At 43.6% G+C, this 22,337-nt stretch overlaps 1 protein-coding gene across 1 annotated transcript; it reads right to left on the minus strand.

Moving 5' to 3' along the window:
• Positions 1–1,944: 1,944 nt before the first annotated feature.
• smap2 (small ArfGAP2) lies at positions 1,945–21,681 on the minus strand. Its single transcript, XM_061256143.1, has 10 exons — positions 21,188–21,681; positions 11,414–11,547; positions 9,825–9,910; positions 9,557–9,635; positions 9,266–9,328; positions 8,981–9,056; positions 8,556–8,671; positions 7,789–7,960; positions 7,012–7,286; positions 1,945–6,560 (listed from the first exon to the last, which is right to left on the minus strand). The coding sequence occupies exons 1-10, from the start codon at positions 21,288–21,290 to the stop codon at positions 6,435–6,437; spliced, it is 1,230 nt and encodes a 409-aa protein (XP_061112127.1). The 5' UTR covers positions 21,291–21,681; the 3' UTR covers positions 1,945–6,434.
• Between the last annotated feature and the right edge of the window lie 656 nt (positions 21,682–22,337).

The following is a 22,337-nucleotide window of genomic DNA, read 5'->3' on the forward strand; positions in this document are numbered from 1 at the left end:
TCTGCGCCTGGCCAGGAGGATGACTGGTCTACATTTTGAAGGTGAAATGTAAACATGCTCAGTCATGAGTATATTTTGTACTTAAAAAAAGAAAATTGTAAAACGGTGTACTTTAAGTCTTTGTTGCATAATTTGTTTATCTTCAACATTGAATTCACTCCTCCAAGCTATTGAACGTTCTGGGAAATCTAAGCATTGAAAGAAATATAAGCAGTATTTCTTTGTAGCATAAATTTAGCCTTCCTTGCTCTCTACTGTCAGGGTACTTATTTGGCAATAAATTACCAAGTTTGCATCAATTGAATGTGGAGTGACCAGACCCTTGCCAGAAAGGAGCCCAGGTTACCTAATATTTCATGCCAGTGTACTCAGAGCACTGACAAAGGCAAATGACAAAAACGTCATTTTTCAAACTTTGTTTTAACTGTGAACATAATTTCTGAATTTATGTGCTGATCGGGATAACCAACCAATATATAAAAAATACTCATCCGCCTTTTAAGAGAGAAGGGTAAAGAGTTTAAAAACGTGCAGGGCGTACCTCTGCGTGTCAATGTAGCAGTGTCCTTGAGAGGGACACGTCTTTTCAGAATTTGCAAGAATCACGCCGAGTCAGCATTTGTTGTCCACATTCTGGTTTCTCGTCTCTGTTGTTAGTTGCAGCACAAGAACTAAGCAAGCATTTGCTTTTTGTCATTTTAAATGTTTGACAAGATTGTAGTGATGTTACGAGAACTTGTACAGCCACGTAGATATGCATCTTCTTTAGTCTCACCACCGTTTGAGGCCTTCTGTACTAATGAGAAAGGAAGGCTTCACAAGCCCCTTCATGGGTAGAGCTAATGTGCTGTCACTCACTGACTTGAACCAATCAACTTTGCTCTCCACAGCATAAAAACAAAAGGATTCCAATGATCTTGAGAACAGATGACAGGCCCATCCATTTAGAGGCTTGTGAAGGCTCACTATTCTGATACAGTGGCTGAAGTGACACACAGCATAGTCTGGTCATCGTAGCCCAATGCTATTCTCTGCAACTGCACTAACCTGTGCACCTGAACCAGGCTGGAAAGGTCAGCCTAGGCCTGTGGGAAAACCATCCATCTAGCATCATATTCATCGCCCAAGCATCTGGGCCTGGAGCTTTCAGCCCGGGTTCTGGACAGCCACAGGGTCTGCCGACTTCTGCTTTCACTTTAAAATCAGCCATCAGCTTAGATCCAAGAAACCAGGTGACGGGAGTCAACTGTGCCACTTTACCTGATCGGTTCAGTGCTGAGTAACAAGGACAACCCTATGGCCCTGCAGGACCAGGGCTGATCTCCCCTGATCTAATCCATGTTCAGTGGACCAGTATGCAGCGTAGAGTTTGACACCCTGCTGTAATCTACAGTACATGGAGGAGTTCTGTCCCAGAATATATTTTGATGTGTAAGATCCCAATAGGAAACTGACTGAATTGCATTGTTCTTTCTGTCATTAACGGTCTTGCCCATTGTAACAAATCCCTGTGTCAATGAAAGCAAACTGGGGGGAACAAAAAGAGCGTGAAAGTGTAAAGTATTAGGGATGCATTAAACAGACAGTGAAGCTGTAATTTTATACCCGTGCTTTGTAAATGTTTTCTATGTGCGGTATTTGATAAATGTAAAACTGGTATTTTTGTGGTTTGTACGCTGCAAAATTGATTACTTAAGGTGCACGTAGTTTTGTAAGAAAAGCAAACCAAACTCGGAAAAAAACGAAACAAAAAAAAACCCCATTACTTTTCAATTCAGAAGCCTGTATCTGCATGCCCTTTGAACAGCTGGAAACAAAGTCAATAAAGATCTATTTGAATCACTCTTCTTTGCGGATATATTGTTTTCATGTGCAATGTCGTCTGGGTATTAATGTCATCAACAATCAACCACCTCACAGCCACAACTGCAAGACTCCAACGGATATCAATAAAACTATCATTTATTTTTTTGTTACCCCACATTGACAAGCCTTTTTACATATTGATAAAACAATATAGAATATATAAAAGAAAAAGGAGGCAAAAATACCAAAGCATATAATTAATACACATTGCAAGTCCACAGATAAATAATTAATAAACACAAGCCCAAAAACATATAAACCCAATGCCACTGAAAATGAAAAATCCAAGTTAATTATAGCATTAGCATGAAAAACCAAAAAAAAAAAAAAAAGTTACATTCATTTTTTGTGCTGATAATTCACAAAGAAAAAAAAGGAGCAGAAAATGGAATCTAAATTTCAAGCATACCTCATCTTTCCTTGAAGCACAAGCAGTAAGCAACAACAGGGCTGATAACGCACAATAGCACCAATGAACCACAAGAGGGTGTTGTTCTTCCAAGTATTTTCTCTTCGCTTTTTAAAGCGGTTAACCTTACAACCAATGGCTTTCAATAGGACCCTGACGAGGGTGACCATGTGTACAGACTAATGGTGGCTCACTATTGATTCCAGGTGCTTTCCGAAACCTTAAAGATGGCCTACACATTACGCTTTCTTAGCCGATCTCACCCACAATCATTATCAGGGAGAATACATTTCCCAGGCTTCCTATGGTCACCTGTGGCCCTCAACTTGAATTGATCCGTAATTTGGCCAATAGGCCACAAGGACCATTTCTGTAAATGAGCCAGTGCTACCAGGTTGGTGCCTTGCATGGCAGCCAATCACTGTTGGTGTGTGAATGGGTGAATGAGAAGCATCAATTGTCCAGCGCTTTGGATAAAGGTGCTATATAAATGCCTACCATTTACCATTTACCAGTGAGCCTAGTTGACAGACAGACCTGCAGGATGGCAGAAGTCAAACTGCTATGAGTGCCCCCAGGGCCCTGTGTCTGACTCACAGCAGAACGTTTCCATGACATCACAGCGGTGTTATGGCAACAGCTTGTTTTAGATGGTCAGTGCACAGCAGCAGTAGAGCTGCAGGGGCCAGGGTGACATCACTAATAAACCCCTCCCAGTTTCCCCTTCTCCAAGCATGAAGTGGTGCTGCGCGCTCTCTCTCTCTCTCTCTCTCTCTCTCTCTCGTTCACTCACTCACTCTCCATCACACACACACCGACAACACTGTGGGATACCTCCTTGGCTAAATCACATCACATTTTTACACATTCACATCAGTAAAGTGCGCCTACATTTGAAGGCTGGTTATGACAAAACCATTCTGCAAATTATCAAAACTATTTACACAATTACCTTCATGCATTGCTTTTAATATCTGAAGCAATAAGAATAATAACAGCAATAATAATAATAATAAACAAGTCTTTAAGAAAAAGAGAATTGAAACTGAAAGCCTTGAGAACAATTACAGAAGGGGTGTGATCATACCATAACTGTTGTTAAGATGGACTGTTCATAGAGAACTGTCCCATTCTGAAAAGTCTTATACTAGTGCACTGTACATGATTATAGAACGGCGCCCTCCAAACCCAGAGCTTATCAGGAATGATACACTTGTGACAACAGAAGCCAGAATAAAATGTAACTGCCTGAGTTAAACACAACAATCCAAATTACAGAGAAAGTGCAAAACAGTGTAGCGCGATGGCTTGTTACATACATTCACCGATTCAGTCTTTCATGGTTTGTGTGTGCGTGTGTACAGAAGCGAGATCCCCAAGAGCCCTTTCTATGTTAGTTTCTGCGCAGTGGGGACCCTGGGGTGCTTCATCTCTGACAAACATGGCGTCAGAGTTTTTCACAGTAAGTCTGCAGTGGTTTCAGGACCTGCGCACACACACAGAAAAACCAAGAACCAGGGCAAAGTTCTAATGCTTTTCTCTTTTTTTTTTTTGTTTTTGCATCAGGGAGTGGCTAAGCCTCAATTCTTGTTTCTCCATGGAAACTCTTAAGTGTCCCCATGGTCTCACCTGATAACAGTGTGACCACTGCAGGAAGAGCAAAAAAGACAAATGCACTCTTAACAGGCATTTTGTTCACACGTACACATACCCTCAAACAAACACACACACGCATGCAAGCACACACATGGGGACGGACACACGGACACAGAGCATACAAACGGACACAGAGCATTCAGGTGTTGATTAGTACAGGCTCAAACACTTAGAGCAGTGGTCTCCAACCCTGATCCTGGAGAGCTGCAGGGTCTACTGGTTTTTGTTGTAACCCTGCACTTAATTAATCAATTACATCAGTTGATTACTGTTCACCCACCTCACCTGGTTACCTGGGATTTTAAGGTGAAAACAAAAACCAGCAGATCCAGTATCTCTCCAGGACCAGGGTTGGAGACCACTGGTTTAGAAAGTACTACGCAGAGTGTTGGGTCCTTCTGTGCAAACAAGTCAAAGGAGGCAGCAGGTATATGCAGAAGTCAACATTCATAGTGTAAAGTGCATTGGCCCCTTTACCCTTAATTAAATCCATCTCTACAACACGAAGACAATCACAACTCTACAGTCAGAGGGGGAATGCCCAGAGAAAAGTTCTCCTTCCTCAGGTTCTCCCCGCATCTCAGTGGAGACTTGAGAGCTCAACAAATTGGAGGGTAAAATCAAAAGCTTCTCTTTAATTACTCCCATAATTTGTATAATTGCTTAATTCATCAACAGCCCATTTCCCTTTTACTGCCAGAATTATGTGGTGTAAAGTCAATACGGATATGCGGGATTCTCTCCCATTACAAATGATGTAAATTACTCCAATCTCTTTCTTACAATTGATAAAAAGCAGTTAATAGTAGTAGCAAATTAGCGCACTTGATAAGCATGCTAACTGCTAATTGTTTAACTGTCCCCAGCATTGAGCTAATAAGCCTCCCCATCACTCCATCTTAGCGCTCCATCTCTTCATCCACAGAGAGCGGAGGAGCACTATCCATGGCCACCTCCATCTCCACCTCGCCGGTCTCCTTTCACGTCCCCTCAGCAGAGCTTGGCCTCGAGCAGCTACTACTCTGGCGGTAATGAAGCCATTTTCTCCTCTACTAGCAAACATTGAAGCATACCGCAGTATCTTCCGGGACTTATTTTCTTTAATATCTGACTAACGGACGCTTATATACGCCTACGTCTGTCACAGTGACAGGTTGAGAAATTTGGTGTGAGGTTTGACTGTTGCGGCTGCACCGACTATGAATCCAAGTGTAAAGCGGCAATAGCAAAATATTACAGGATGACCTGCAATAAGGGGAAAGGACTCGAAGCTCTAAATTACAAACAGCTATGTTGTTGCAAGTCCCCTGGTACTATAGAGGCCTTCAGCATGCAGTGGCTATTCAGTAGCACAAGAATGACTCAAGAGTCCTTCAATTTAAAAGAGCAGTCTTTCAGTTAAAGATGGCAGTCCTTCAATTTGAGAAAGCAGTCCTTTGATTACAGAGATTTAAGGCTGCTGTAAAGCTATTGTACATCTTTGGCTTCCAATCATCAATCATTTTAAATAATATTAATCAAAACCGTGTCTTTCCGAAAACAATCCTTTTCTAAATGAATTTGAATTGAAAAGGTTCAACCTATCCCTGATGCTGAATTACAACAAAGTCTTATGAGAAGAAAGTAAACTGCCTGCTCTTTTTGACAGGGACCTATTCTGTCCTGAAGTATAGTTACAAGTCTGCGGTCTCTGAAAGCCTCACTTTTTTTTTTAACAGGAGATAATGCAAATTATGGCTAAGCAGGAACCATGGTATAGCATCACAGAGATTCTTCCATATTTCCCTCTTGACCAGTTTGTCTCCTTGAAGCAAGATACATTTCAAACAGAGACGTTTATGAACCCAAAATTCTATTAATAATGCGGAATAGTTTCACCAGAGACGCCCAACGAGACTAACATTCCTGGACGGACTTTCACACACAACATAATATTTCATGAGGAATCACATTTGACACACAGAGAGGATTTGGCCCAAAGCAGGAACAGTGCAAAACAGGCCTGTCTCTACTCTCTGTCATGAGGTCAGAGGTCTTACCAAGTCCTCACCCACCCACCAAGTGCATTATTTACTGCATTTTATCACTGTAATCCTGCTTTTTGTCTCGAACTAGTCTGAGTTTGAAAACATTACAAGACAAGAGTGATAATCATGAAATCAACTATTTGAATAGCTGTGAGTTGCAGGAAACCAATGATTGTTGTTGCTTTTTAAAAAAAGGAGAAGCATGGGGTGCTGGGACTGTGTCCTGGCCGTGGTGCGACCAGGAACAGGTTGAAGCACAGCAGACCTCTGACCTCTGACCCCTGTGAGGTCACACGATGTCTGAAGGCAAGCATGGAGAACCGGAAAATGGCTGTGAAGAAGACAGAGAGAGGGAGGTGGGGGAAACCTTCCACCTCGTCTCTCCAGTCTTTAAAATGGCTGATGTTTTCGATGGCAGTTGCCCTTCCCATACCCTGCCCATCTCCTCCCCCCCCCCTGAATCCACAGGTGCAGGATCATTTCCACACATGTGACCCCACAATGTGACCGGAGCCTGGTGCTGCAGCTCCGCCCATGGGCTGACTGTATCCCATCATGCTGTTTGCACCATAGAAGTTCACGCCAGCCATGTGCTGAGTCATCTAAAAGAGACACACAAAAAGCACACTTTCATAGCAAACAGGCCGTTTATGTTTCAAATACGGATGAAGGCTGACTATTTTGACGGCTGCCTCATTTTTCTGAGGTACATTCTCGTCTCTAAACAAAAGTTCACATGAAAAAGCCAGCACAAACTGAAAAACTTCATGAGACTGAAAGCCTACACACATTTACAGCACTTTGAGATCTCACAGAAACATTGTAGACTGTTGTTCCCGGTGAGGATCTTTCGCCAGCGACAGTTGAATCACTGTTAATTTGTCACTCCACAATGTGGTATAAGCAGTACTGTACCACACTAATTGAACATTTGAAATGGACTGGACATTAAAGAACAGCATCGTATTACCATTAATTGTTGTTTTCTGCACAGTAGCCTGGGCTATTAGCTACTTGTCCAAAGCGAATTTCAACTCATCTTATGGATCTCACCTGGGCGATGTTCCACTGTAACTGCTGGGTCTGCTGCAGTCCGTACATCTGCTGAGGTAGGGCCGCCATCCCTCCCATCATGCCGTTCTGCACCCCCATCATCCCTGCCTGCGCTCCGGGCATGTAGGCCGAGGAGGTGGGTACGCCCTGCTGCGGGGCCACGACCTGGTGTCCCAGCATGCCTCCCATCATGCCCCCCTGCACCGCCTGGGCCGGGTAACCGCCATACCCTGTCGGAGCGTAGCCCATCTGAGCCGGGGTCATGTACATGCCACCTGTGAAGTGCGCGCACACACACACACACGCGCACACGCGCACACGCGCACAGAAGAGAGAGAAACATACATGTATGGAGAAGTTATTTGGGAACTCTGAGAAAGGTGCCAGTTGTTTACCATCTGTATGAATACATTCTTTCAGAACAATCTGCTTTCATTTCTTCTGCTTGTTTACCACGTGGTTGCGGTTTTCTTGGGTTCCTTTTATTGTCTTAAGTAAGTCTTTGTCTTAAAGAAGTTAGACCAGTTTCCTCTGAACTTACGTAGCCGTGGCCCTTGAGGGCTGCAGTTTCTAAATGCAATGCACCAGGATTGGACTACTCTCAGGCACTCACTGTATACAGAGCTGGTCTGCAATACTGGTTTTATAGACATGTAAAATGCAAACAGAATGAGGAGCTGCTGGTGCCTGAAGTTTTCCTGCACTTCCCATACGCATAACACAGTGCAGTTAACTGCCCGTGCGTTGTGGTTTCACAACACAACTGTGAGCTCTCACCGTGTGCGGCCATGTTGTGGGCCTGTGGCGTTACTGTGCTGTAAAGCGACAGGATGGAGTCCTTTGACAGCTTCCCGCTCTCCTCGGTCTTGGTCGGTGGGTCCAGGAACAGGCTGAGGTTCTCTGGTACCGAGCTGGCCCCCCGGCCTGTGGGCATGGACCCGGAAGCAGGCTGGAGGGGGACGCAAACCAAGCATTAGTCACGTCGACCGCTTTGCAGTCCACAACTTCTGACACACTAGTGCTTTTGGTTTTAGCTGAGAGGTTTTCAGTACCTTCAACTGTCCATACACATAACTGGAATGTATTTTGTGGTTTTCAAAACCTAGAATATGGTCCCAGCAGTATATAACCATAGGTACGTTTACAGTAAAAACAAAAACATGAATCAATTTGTTGTTTTCCAAGTGTGTGACATGAATCCTCCGTCCAAATTCAGCAGCCAGCAAGTTCATCTGCAATCAGCAGCCATAATACAGAGATTACATATGATTAATATAGTAAAATAAATAAAAATATGAGGTTTGAAATTCCCTCTGATCTTGTGAGTAGCACCAGTAGAGCTATACATTTATTCTACAGGTAGCTTGCCAAAACTGATCCTGCACAAATGAACGCCTAAAACCAGTTTTTTTTTTTTTTAGTTTTCAATCCTACCTCCAAGGGGTTTAAAATGAAAACATTTTCCAAACCACTGATCAAAACCGGTTGAGTGGGGAGCTGAACCCACATCCCTCTGATTCTTATCCAGGTGGTATGAGGCTCACCGTGCTGTTGGCGGAGTTGGAGGCGGGCGTGGCCATGGAGCCGAACAGGTCCATTGAGTGGGACACGGCCGGGCTGGGTCTCCCATTAGGAACAGCAGCCACTGGAGCAGGGGTATCTGGGATAGATCAGCATGAGGAGGAATAATATTACCTAGGGTGTATAACTGTATTACATACATGTAGAGCACAGTGTGTAGTGTACATTGTGGGGATAATGACGATTTAACCTAAAGAACAGCATAGGAGTGGACTGCACAGTAGCATGAAAGAGCATGTTACATGCTCTATAGTGCATTGTGTACATAGTGGCTAACATGCAGTACATAGAGTACATGATGTGCCGTGTAGTACTAAATGCATAGTATATAGTGAGCAGAACACAGAACACAAAACACAATGGATAGTGTTTGGAATGGAAGTGTTACCTAGTCCTAAGAGGTCAGTGACTGGTAGACTTGGTTTCTTTGGGGTGATCCTGATCTGCTGCAACTCCTCCCTCTTCTGCAGAAACATACCAATCACAACCAAAAAATCATTGACCAATGAAACACAAGTTCTAGAGTTAAAAGAGACCAACAGCTCATTGCTATAGGCTGTTGTAACACTCATTCAGCTGGACTGAGAGACATTGCTGGTCAATGCTGACTGCATCAGATACCACAAATGACCACTTTAAGGATAAACTGCAGACATCTTTAACCAGCACTCACCGGTTTCATTTTCTCAAATACAACAGGTGCCTCTTTGGCAACAGAATCACTGCTCTTCTCTTTCTGAAAGGATGGATACTTGGTTAATTTTCTCATAACAGAAATAGCAGAAACAAGTAAAGATGCACTCTTTCTACCAAGAGTGTGGAGGCAAGAAAAATATCCCCCAAAGACTGGAAAAAGTAAACAATCATAAAATGGTGTATCAATACACGCATAGGCGCAATTCCTCAACCATTCTTGAAAGGATTCCTGCGGTGGAAAAGGGGCAGTAGTTCCCATCAGACTCACCCTGAAGGTCTGGATGTTGATGCACTTGTCAATGTACTTCTTCTTCTCATACTTGTCCCTGATGAAGGCCTCTGCAGCTCTGTATAGGTGGTTGTGTTAAAGGTAAACTCCAGCACAGCTGCAATGCAGCCACTTGGCAAGAAAACAGTCAAATGGTGTAATAGGCTAACCATCTGAATTAAAATATGACAACAGAACTACAATAATGGAACAGGCACACGCATACACATGCACACGCACACCAGTGATTCCAGTAAGAGGAGGATACTGGTCTGTTTCTGGCCGCTGGAAGCACTCTGGGAGGAAGGCTTCATATAGGCGACGGGCCTTGCCATTCCCCATCTCCTGGACACACTGAGGGGACAGAGCCAGCACCATTACAGACACTTATACACAATCACCACCAATTCACCCACAGTTTGCCCAAAACACTTAATACTTCGCAACTACTTCTTGGGCAACGATAACAGCTTACAAATGCTTCCTATAACCAGCTAGGAGACTTTCAATTCAACTTTTGGAATTTTTCCCCATTCTTCCTCAGATCTCTCCACAGATTTTGGGGACTGTGGTGGCCATTCCAAAACCTTCATCTGTCTTTCCTGGAGGTACTTCATTGTTGTATTCATGGTATGCCTTAGATCATTGTCTTGCTGGGATACCCAACCTCTCTTCAACTTCAATGTCGGAACTAACCTTCGAACATTAGCCTCAAATTTCTTAGTATTTGGTAATCCATTCTTCCATCCACTAGCAAAATATTTCAGTAATTATTTTTTCAAAAAGAATAATCCAAAAGTGTTCTCAAACTTTTCCACAGGGACCTTTTCTTGATTGCTGAATCTATCAGTCTTCTTAGAAACCATTAATCTGGAAACAAGTCAGCTGAGACATTTTTAAATGGTTTATTTAAAAACGAACAAGAAGCTGCTTGCTTTCTTTAAAACTACAACAACCCAATTTACAACCTGCCAGCAGCCTGCAGGTCACAGCTGCTTTGTTTAATTTGAGACACAGTGCCATTGTGTTTCTCAGACAAGCCAAAGCACGCTTCCGCTAAAATCAAACAGTCAAAACAACTAGATGCTAAAATGTCCTTAGCATCCAGGGTCACGTACAGTACAGTACTGTATCTCTTTAGGATGCACCAGGGCGAGAGCCCCACTGCAGTGCAGAGAGCAGAGTTGTCATGTAAGCATTTGCTGCTCAGCCGTGGAATGCCTGTTATAGCACTTTACCTGCGGTCCTCTGACTGACCTCCTGTCTCCTGAAGCAGCATGTACAATATACACTGCATGAACACCTTATACTAAGTCAGTGTTTCCCAACTCCAGTCCTCACATGCCAGAAGGTTTTTGTTGTAACCAGTAACTCACACACCTGATTTAATGATTGAACCAATCAAACCACAAAAATGCCCTTGATTAGTTAAATCAGGTGTGTGAGCTACTGGTTACAACAAAAACCTTCTGGCAAGTGGGTCCCGAGGACTGGAGTTGGGAAACACTGTACTAAGTACTTATGCTGAGGCCTTGCACGTACACAAGCACTCATACCGAGGCCTTGCATGTACACAAATCCTTATACTGAGAAAAATAACATCAGCCCGGCATCTATTAACATTTTCCTTCATACTGATGAATAATAAATACAAGGGCTGTTTTTTTATTTTTTTATTTTAGCGTTGGCTGAAGTTAATGGAAAACCAGGTCACAGTCTTCTCCATAGCATCGACAGGGTACTGCGTAGACCCTTCCTGATAGGTCGACTGGCAAGGGATTGCAAATCTATTGGTGGACACTCTGCGCAGACATGCAACAGTGCATTTGTGCAGGGACGTGCAGATTGACCTCTGACCTGGATCTGCTCGTGGGTCCACTGGTCCAGGTTGACAGACTTGACCCGGGAGATGTGCACACCCAGATTCCGGTGGATTCCTGCACAGCGGATGCAGATGAATATTCCCAGATTCCAGGAAGCCCATCGGGGACCTGAATAGAAGGAGGGAGAGAGAGAAGGCATATGAAGGGGGACAGACAGAGACAGAGAGAAATGGGGACGTTTTTCCGTTTAAATCCTCAGTTTAATGAGAATTGCATCCAGCAGAACCTGTGAAACTCTTTCAATCCCATACAGGATAGCAGAACACACACAAAAACGTGTACATGCGCGCGCACACACACACACACACACACACACACACACACACGCATGCAATCACACATGCACACACACACACACACACACACACACGCACGATACGCACAGGGAGACATGCAATTAGAGAAAGATAATTAGGCCAGTTCTCCCGCCTGCTCCCAATAGATAAAAGAGGAATCCAATTCTGGGTTAATCTAAACCGGGATCAGCCATGCTCCTAACCAGCACAAGGCACTGAAACCACCAAACTCCATCTACAGAAAGACATCCCAGAATCACTGGTCATGGAACAATGAAGCCAACTCATACAGCTTTAAGCCTTGTTCCTACTGAGCTCCTGGGAGAGATATAGGACAATGCAACACACTGTTTCTGACCATAACTCAGCACAGTCCACATGTTTGTCAGGTGATAAGGAGTTGAGCTATGTTGGGCAATTACACAATTTAGTTTACAAGTTAAATTGCGTAGACAGCTGTGGCCTGTGATGCTTTTTGTGTTTAAAACATTTGTTCTTTTGATGGGGTAATGATATATCATTTCTTTTTTATTAACTCCTCATAATCGATAATCCTTTTAAGCTGCCTATTAGCATGATTGACATACCGTAGCTAGCTAAGCAAGGACAGTTGTTTAAAAGCTGAAATATTCCCACTATATTCCCTGGAGGCTGCATTTGTTCATCCTGTGTTCACATGCGAATAAGCTTCCGCTTGACCATGATGTCATCAAGTCAGCCTCTGTGGGATCTCCTGCAACATCGGGGGCAGAATTCCAGTTTGGGAAAGACGGTGGAAAAACACTGCGGAACCTATTTCTGGCACAATTTCATGGGCACTGAATGGAAAAATAACTGTGCTTTGTGTACGACATACGACAAACATCAACAAGTGAGCCTCTCAACACAAATGAACACTGTACACGGACATGCGCAAACTAAAACAAAGCTAATCACAAATGCACTGATCTCTGAATAGGCTCCAGTCCCTGACAGAATGGCTGTCATGGTGAAAGGTCCAAAACAAACGCACACATTATAAACAATGTTGACTTGGTAACTGCAGCCTTGTCGTGCAATCCTGTGCAATCACTGCAGTGGCAATTATAATGGGCTGTGTGATCACTGCAACAGTGCTTGACAGAGACCCAAGTGAGCAGCATTAGCCAGGGATAAATACAGTCTCTGCATAGTTGATTTGGTTTCACCATCCAACATATTCTGAGGGGGCTAAGTTGTGGGATATTTTTAGTATTTTAGTGAAGGTAAATTATTTGTGCTAATTTGGTCTGCTTTGCATGGACACCTATTCTCAATGCAAGACCCCACCAGAAACAAACAATTCCTTCAGTGTTTCTGATTTTATAACCTTCTGAGGTTACGCACAAGCTAACGTTCACCTCAGGAACTAAAGCAACTGTGGACTCGCTCTTCCGTGTGCGAGACTCTGCGTCAATGCATGCAACACACAATAACAACCACTGGGTGGCAGTAATAATATCTTCTGTATGAGGAAGGTGATATGCACAGGGAATCCCTCTACTCAGCATCATGCTATTGCTGCCTGATTTAACCTCTTGGGTCAGTTGTGTTAATGTAGAATCAGGAAAAAAAAAAAAAAAAGTGTATGCACATAGCTAACGCTGTGATTTCTTGCCCATTTTACAAAACACCGGGTTTACTCCGGAGATATCTAGTGTAGCTGTGGTGATTTACTGAACTCGACATTGTGTGAGATGAGCAGCACCAGAAGGTATACCGAACCGTATACGCTAGCTCTGAAACTAATGACACCCTTTAGGCACAAAAGCATGTGCACCTGACTTATGACATCCCACCTGCCTGTCCTGCATGCGGCACTGGTCAGCACATGCGCTAATTATAGCAGCATAACACAGCAAAGCCTATTTCCTGAAGAACATCAAAATGCAAAATCCATCACCAACACTGGGAGTACAAGCACTGGCCCTTATCCCTACGACTTTCTCCTTTTTATTGGTGGTGAGGGTTAGGGGTCACTGCTGTCCCTCATGCTACATACTGTGCTGGTAAATCTGCACAGCTCCTTTCCTTTCTCTCGGTCTCTCTAATCAGATTGCTGGGTCTTAGTGCAGGGCTGTTTGTGCATTTGGCTCTTCCCTGGTGAGGAAGGATAAAGAGAGGGGGAGGGGGGGCAGAGTTGGGGTCAGACGTGTGCAGGGACACGGCAAACATGTAAAACAGGTTAGTGCACAGAGGTGATATCAACAGGGAAACACAGAAAGTGCTAAATGTTGTGGTTTCTCACAGTAAGAGAGGGAGACAGATGCACATTAGCTACTCTTTCACTATAAAAAAAATCATAATAATATATGAAGTATACTAAAGTACATTTTTCTGAACTTCTTACAGCACAGCTTGTCACAACCTGATGGACTAAGTCCATCAAATTGTTCTTAATTTTTTCTTCATACCTTATTGAGAAGTTAAATGTCGGCTACATTTATTATAGTTTTGTTGTAGTTTATTGTTTTCTATACAGTATCACTTGTAGGTTCCGCTTGGACGATATTTTCCCTCTGTATTTCCTTTTTGCTAAAGGCAAACTGCAATTAATTGTGAGAGAGAGACAACAACCCATTCTCCAGTGAGGTCTCACTGCCTTATCAGAGGGGAAGGCAACTTCAACCACAGTCGCATCAGCCACACAACATGGGCTTCCCCCGTATGACTGTGCATAACCCAGTTACCCGGCTACCACCCTGTTAGCACCCCGCAGGACAATGTCTGCAAGGTAAACGCGGTGAGTGTCGACTGCTGCTGTTGCAGGTGCTGTACCATCCTTCCCCTGCACTGCTTGCTCCCCCATGACCGACCCCTGAGGGATGAGTCGGCTGCCTGCTGTTTTTAGAAAAACACCCTCCCTCGGAGAGTGTGTGTGTGTCAGCCCAGGCTACACAGGTGAAGCCCTGCCCCTCCTCGCCTCAGGCAGCGAACACCCAGCCGCAGAGCCGGGTTTGTGTCGCTGAACGCTGTGAAGAGAATCAGGTTCGTAACCTGAACGTTGCAGGTTTAAATCCTATTTGGGACGCTATGCGTGTGGTGCTTAACCCCAACCGCTTCAGTAAATCCAGTTGTGTAAATGGATAAAATGAAGACCCTGCACGCCAACCTGGCAGCATCTGCTGAGCCAGTAAATACCCCGCGGTAATCCCTGCCACCAGCAGGGCACCAGCTATGCGTCACACGGACAGATCAGGGCAGCAGTGACAGGACACTAGTGTATGATAACCGCCCCCCCCCCGCCCCCCCCCCCCCCGGCCAGCCATTACAACAAGCCCTTCACTGTACTGCGGCTCAAGCCCCTGCTGATCTCAGATTCCCATTCTGCACCTTTTCCTCATGCAGTACCCTGAGTGTAATATTAAATGAAAATCACATCAAAACACTGATATTCATTATCACCCTAAGCCTCCATTTTGACCGCAAGCCTGGGCTATATTTCCCACAAAGGAGAAATGAACTGGGATGGGAACTACAAAGCCCAGCTAGAACTCGGCACCATCTCCCGATTCCCCAATTAGGCCAGACTGCCATCCAAACCACACCTCCTACACAATACAAATATCAAATGTATGAGGAAAAAATTGATGGGAAAAAAAAAAAACAGTTTGGCCATAAAATAAAGAGAGGAAAAGAAGAAAAACTGGATGAACCTAAATGAACTTCAGTTAGAAAGAGAAGTACAGATGTTCATCCTTCCTGTTGGCAAATAAAATGTGAATCAATCAATCCTCACTGTATGCTGTGTTTTTTTGAGAAATTTCTGTGCAACTTCCTGTAAATTTGAAATAATCGTCTATTTCTTCACAATGGAAATTGACAAGAAACAGGAAGGCCTATTATTTTTAAAGATGACTTTACACCATTTTTTTATTTACTTGGAATTTTACCAATGTGTCCACAACCAAGAAAAACAATAAAATGGCTGATTCACAATTCACAACAAACTGCTATAAAAGCATATTAAAATGGTAGCACCTCATAGAACTTCTGTGATTTGGGTGAATAAGTTTGTCATCCTGGATGTAAAAAAACAAAATGGACCCATCTAATCAATGTGTCCAAACACTGTGACTAAGATACGAGTCGTCCAAACCTAATAGAATTCAGGAACAAGAGTTTGCCTGGAAAACAGAAAGACGAGGAGTAAATGTTGAATTCCTGCCTTTTTTATGCGATAACGAACAGCAGCGTTGTTGTTTTTAATAATTATAATGCCATTGTTTCAGCGATTATGCAATTCTGTCGTCATGCCAATAAAGCACATTTACATTTGAAAGGAAACACTCGTCTGAATGTGAAAACAATATTACGGTGGAGAGGAACAGCCTCAGTGGTGCGCTGGTTAAGTTGTGTCAGATATAGATAAATAACTCAATACACAGGACAGAAACAGGCCCACAACTAAAACCCATTCATTCTGGTTTATAAGCCCGACAAGTCTGGTGACAGCTGTTCTATAAACTGAGATAATGTATTCACAATGGCCAAGCAATCAAAACAAGTGGCCGATAGCACTCACTCAATCAGAGCACAGTAGGTGCTTCTCATTGAAATTCAATGCGAGTCCAATTGAATCCTGTTTGGTCACAAATAAAGAACAGCTGGATAACACACAAGACCCTTCCATTTCCTTGTGGTCTGTTCATCTCTCCTGATGTTACTCTGAGGGGCAGGAGTGCCCAGGGATCAGACCACCAAAACAGACACATAGACATATTGCTCTTTGTTACTCAAAGACTCTGAACATTGTCCAAACAATGGCTTCATATATTTATGTCCCAACAATGGCTACAAATTCGGCAGAAATGGAAATAACTTGCCAAAGTAAAACACATTTGCTACAAGCAGGCCTACAGCGCTCTCTCACTCTCACACTCACAGACACAGACACAGATGAGACGGTTTTACTGTACAGCTGACCACTCAATAAACACTACCTCCAGACATTGTGCCCTGCCCTAAAACCACTGCTGGCCCGGTGGAGCCATGAATCATCTCACCAGACCAAACCGCTCGATACCAGCTACGTAAAACAATCACCATCCCTCATCATCTCCGAGCGGTTATTGACAACTCTTCCCGGGTGATGGAGATTAAGTGTGGGCGGGCCATCCAGTTCGCTAGGAGTCTGTGGTGCTGTTGCTCTCTGAGCCCAGCCAATAAGCACACTCAGGACCGGTGCTGCTGCACTCCCATTGGGCCAAGGCCTTGCCTGGCAGTCTGTGTCACCTTCTTGGCTTACTATTGGAAAAAACGAACTCTGAAAGCAGGCTTGCTTTACTGCACGACAGCAAGCCCTCTTAGCTAAGCAGATGGTGCATGATTGATTTATTTGATACAACAACTATTTCTCACTACTCCCACCCCTTCAACAAGGGATTCATTTCACACATTTATCAGTGCAATACCCAATATTTAGCAGGTTCTTTTGTCAATCTCATCTAAATCTTTAAGTAGTAATAATCACAACCATAAAACTAACCACAACGCTTAATAATCATATGCCCCTTCAGAGCATCAGACCCAAATGTGGAAAGCCAGCCATCGGCTCCAGCTTGTGAGGACGTACACTCATGACTCGTCTTAACACGGACACAGCGAGACCGCCTGGATGGAAATAAGGCTGAACAAACTGCCTAACAGGTGCCACGGATCCCACGCAAGCAGACACTAACAGCACCATCAGCAGCAGAAAAATGATTCTACTCACTATACTCTCTGGTCATGTCTCAGAGCCCTGTGCAGGAAGAGAAGGACAACCTTACCTCCACTACTGACAGGACGAACCTGTTTGGGTGACAAACAGCAGCCTAACAGGTTCCAGGACATGCGTTATAAATCAGCTTAGGGTGTTCAGTGTCCAGACATGGATTTGCCGATTGGCAGCAAGAAGACAACCAATATCCTTTTGGGAAATTGGGATTATGGGATCGATAACAACGGAGGGAAGCTGGAACCTTGGTTTATCATCTCAGCAGGGAAATATGATGAAAACCAGTCCAGTCATTGAGTGTTTTACATAACTCTCCATTGCAGGTAACCTCTTCAGCATAGCCTAGATAACCTCGCCCCCAATTAGTCAAAACAGCAATTCAGAGAGGAGCTGTCTTCAAGTGGCAAGACACAGCAGAGACTTTCAGTGTGTCCCCTATCCCCTGTGACCCCTGACCCACGTCCTTCCTTACCATCTAAGAGGTGCTGTCGCCATAGCAACCACAGAAACCAGCCACTGAACCAGGTTGTGGTGCCACACATGGTCACACATATCTCATTTTTTACTAGGTGGACAGATGATTTGACACTTAAGTTGTTTACTGGTGACAGAAATACATGTACTTGCGAGTACTGAAATAACTAAACTCTATTATTCACAAAGAACTGTAATATTAACTGTGAATTAAATCAAGCATGACAGGACACATAGGTATACGTTACAATGTCACAAACGGATAAAATCAACAGCCTGTGAATATAAACAAGAGTAGAACAAGCCTACATCTTCTAGCATGCAAAGCAGGAACTTGGGTGGTGCTCCATGGGTGGTGAGGAAATCTCTCTAGGCCAGGACCACAGAAGAGAAAAATCGCTCACATCATTGTATGGCCTCATGCAAGTTTAAAAGTAACTCATGCCTTCTCTGGAAGATAAACAATATATACGGTTTTATTTGTCATCTAGCCAGTAGAGCAATGTGTTACGAACAGATAATGTGAGTGGATCAGTCAGTCACCAGTCCTTGTTTGAACTCAGAGTACTGCATTAATGCAGGTGACAACAGCTCAGTCAAAGCATTCACATAGTAGGTCACATCTGTTTGTGTGAACAGAACAGGCGAGAGGCGTTTATGTGGTTCAACAGAGCTGTGCTGGAAAGGAGAAGAACAAGTTCACTAATTAAAGGTCAGTGGTGAGGTAGATGACAGTCAAAACCTCTCGTCAAAGCCTCCTGATTGGCCACAGTCTGAGATTACCTCACTCATTTCAGGAACCAAGATCAGCAATGTGACTTGCTGCCTCCAACCTCTGCAGTTCCACCTCCCTCACCCCATCTTCCAGTAGGCCCAACAATGTTAGTCTGGCAACGGTCGCATTCAGGGATACAGCTCACTGGGAAACCAGGAGTATCCTGATACTTTAGCACAAAAAAGTATGGTGTTGGCCAAAGAGATGGTTTACACAAAATCAAGCACACTATTGAGTGTGCATCACCATCGGAGGAGAGGTAAGGCACAGTTCCCGTGAGGACTGCGACAGAACCTGAGGCACAGCACAAACGCAGGGAAAACATCCCACTGTTGACTCGGTTAATGTTTAATGAATGCAGCACATGACCTGCTGACAACACCACACTCTGCCACTTTAGGGTTGGAGGTGCGAAAACACCCCATAGTAAAAGCACATGGAAGTTGTAATTTGAGCGTGAGAGGAAAAACAAGTGAAATTTACTTTTTTGTTTTGACTTTTTTCAAGAACTTAATGCATTTTGGTTGTCTATTCAATATTTTGTTGTTACACACCATGTAATGATTTAGTTTAAGCAGCAAGTTACTTCAATGTGAATCTCAATGGCCCTATTGCTAGTGCCAGTTTTGCCAAAGGAAGACTGGGGAGATTGGTTACTGGCTGAGCAGAGCCAACGGCGTTAGAAACGGTACTCACTGGGACCCTGCTTGACACTCAACATTATAGAGACAACTCAGCACAGGGTGGGTGGGGATTTCTACATGCATTGAAAGTTTGTGTTCTCATTACAGACCCATTGACATAACAGCCCAGTTCTGGAGCGGTGTAGCCGTTCTACAGACACACACATCAGGTCAGCTCACAAAGCCCTACAGGGTGGAAAACAAGCCTGCTGGATCTCTTTCAAGGCCTGCATCTTCAACACCTCAGGGTCTGTTCCCATTTCAAAGTTGGGCACAGGAAACCATCTGTTCCACAGTAAACGGACAGAGGCCATGTATCAAAGGCAAAAGGAGATGGGCATCTGCAAGATGGCTGACACAAAGAGAGAGTGGTGGCCACTGCTAACCACGACCCCAGGCACCCCTAAAGTACCCAGGAAACACCAAAGATCTATGGCACGCGGAGGAGTCCACTGCGCAACCTGGAGCCACAGAACTGTAGCTCTGTACAGACTAAGGTGGCCATTTCCAACCTAATGTAGTGCTAGGCTTCCCATCTTAGGGGAGAACGGAACACTTATTCCACCGTCAAGCCATACAGGCAGGGTGGGGAGGGAAAAGATTACATTGAGCCAATGGACTGGCGGTGTTTTTTACAGAACACAGTTGCTGGCCAAGTCCTCCAGAGGGGTGAAGGTCAAATAGACCCACGGCAATGTGCCAAGCACAGGGTCAAACGAGACCATTAGCCTAGTTCCGAACGCTTTTATTGAGTGGGGTGTGCAAATCTGAGCTGGAGTCAAGAATGAGTAACATCAAACATACACACGCACGTACACACACAAACATTCCAGTCATTAATAAAATTATACAGAAACATATTCATCCATGACATTCACAAAGGCAATGAGTTAACCCTTTGGTTATATACTGCATTCACTACATCGTTGTCAGACTTAACAGGCTTGCAGCAGCATTGCCAAAAGGAAGTCGCACTACAGAAGCAGCTAGTTTCGACACCGTATTATTAAGTGTATCGGGGGCGTTTCTGTCGAGCCTGCGTGCTAATATTACTTAATTATCCACCCCAGTTGTAGAATTGTCTAAATAACTTCAACACATTAGCTGGCGTGAATGAAACGTCCTCTTGTTTTATAGAAAAGAGCTTATCCACGATTGACACATCAATGGCGTCCTTGATAATGGGTGTTGTTTTAAAACGTGTCAAAATACAACATTGTTGGTCGGTGGCTTTGAACTTTTAATGTTGTGAGGATAATGTATAGGCTGCCCATGTCATTATAACATGAAAGACCATTAGGTCTCCATACTTCATAGAATCAATGCTGTAGCCTACGTCTCGCCGCCTCTGAACCAGTCGCATCATCCCAATACTTAATCAAGCAATTCAGCAAGATAGCATACGCATGATCAATGTATCCAGCTCTATAGTCTATGTAAATGTGTCATTCGGAGTAGACAACCCTATTTAAGCATTACAGTTGGAATGCATCTTGCATTGCATCCCCTTCTCGTGTAATTAACTGGGGATATGGACAATGTAATATTCCCGATGCGAGTCAAAGCAACTTTTATCGACAATTGGCAAGAATACTCTTTAGGTTATAAGCATGCATACAATAGCCTAATGATTAATGCAGGGGCGATAGGGTGACTGTATAACATCTTGTCGAGTGGACGCGCTGGAAGAACGGTGTGGTTGAGTCATCGAAGAATCCACGAACACGAATTTGTATCTGGCTTGCATAGTTCGGTGAGACATCATGATGCCTTGAACACTTACCTTTGGCTTTACAGTCAGCGCAGAATTTATTTTCCTCCTGCGAAAGGAGAGAGGTGAGCACAGTCTGATATCTGTCGATGTCTTTCACAGATTTACCCGTCATTTTCGGTTTTTATATTTTTACCACTTTTCCTCCAATGGTCCTTATTTGTACAAAACTTCGTTTTCAAAGATGAAGAAATGGAAACAGTAAAACAAATCAAGAGCAAATGTAGCTGCGTTACTTCCTCCTAAATAAGAGGGAAGTATTTTGAACCAATGAAAAAGGACGGAATAGCCTACACGAACGTGTGAAATACTCTTTTGGTTATTTAGTGTCCTGTCCTTTGTTGCATTTATAAAAGTGTTTGATTCGCGTAAAAAGCTATACAGGCAAAAATGTTCAAATGATCGTGAGAAAGCCGCACGTGTCGTTTTTCGAGGTCCTTGAATTTAATAGAAACGATGGATGAATTTTAAACAGCCTCCGATCGTAGTGCCCGTCTGACCGTTCCCCATTTATGACAAACCTGACTCTGGTTAAACTACCACACATCTCAAATGGATTTCCTGTTTCCGTTGCCCCACCGCCCTTTGCATTTATCATAATTATTTGGAAGGTTTGTTCCCTTTCAATCTTCACAACGTTGTGTTTCATATCCCTCTCAGCCCCTTCTTTAAACATTCGTTTTCTTTATGTGTAACATTCAATCACAAATTTAAGCCAAGAATAGTTATTCTTAAAACACTGCAATGAAGCTTTCACCGTAAAACTCCAAATAAAGGCGCACACAGATAGCTAATAAGCCGAACACGATTGTTTTGTGAAAATGTGCCATCTACCGGTTACATTTTGTTGCGGCATCGATAATTAATCACAGCGATGTTGCGTAACTATATACAAATAAAACACGCAACCATAACAATGGCTAGTTACTTATTTACAATATATCCATTGGTATTTAACTGTAAATGGCAGAAACAGACCAAGGCACCTGTTTGAGCCTCCAATTTCCTCTTTACCAAACAGGTTCCTTAGGCTATAATGATGTGTAGTGTATAGGTCTACAATAATTTGTAGAAGTAGCTTATTAAAACATAGTGAGCTGTGCATTTTGGATGGACGTTGTGGTGTCTACATTAGCTAGACACATAGGGGAGACTGGGGTCA

The sequence above is a fragment of the Conger conger genome, chromosome 9, assembly GCF_963514075.1.
Source record: "Conger conger chromosome 9, fConCon1.1, whole genome shotgun sequence".
NCBI classification, from domain to species: Eukaryota; Metazoa; Chordata; class Actinopteri; order Anguilliformes; family Congridae; genus Conger; species Conger conger.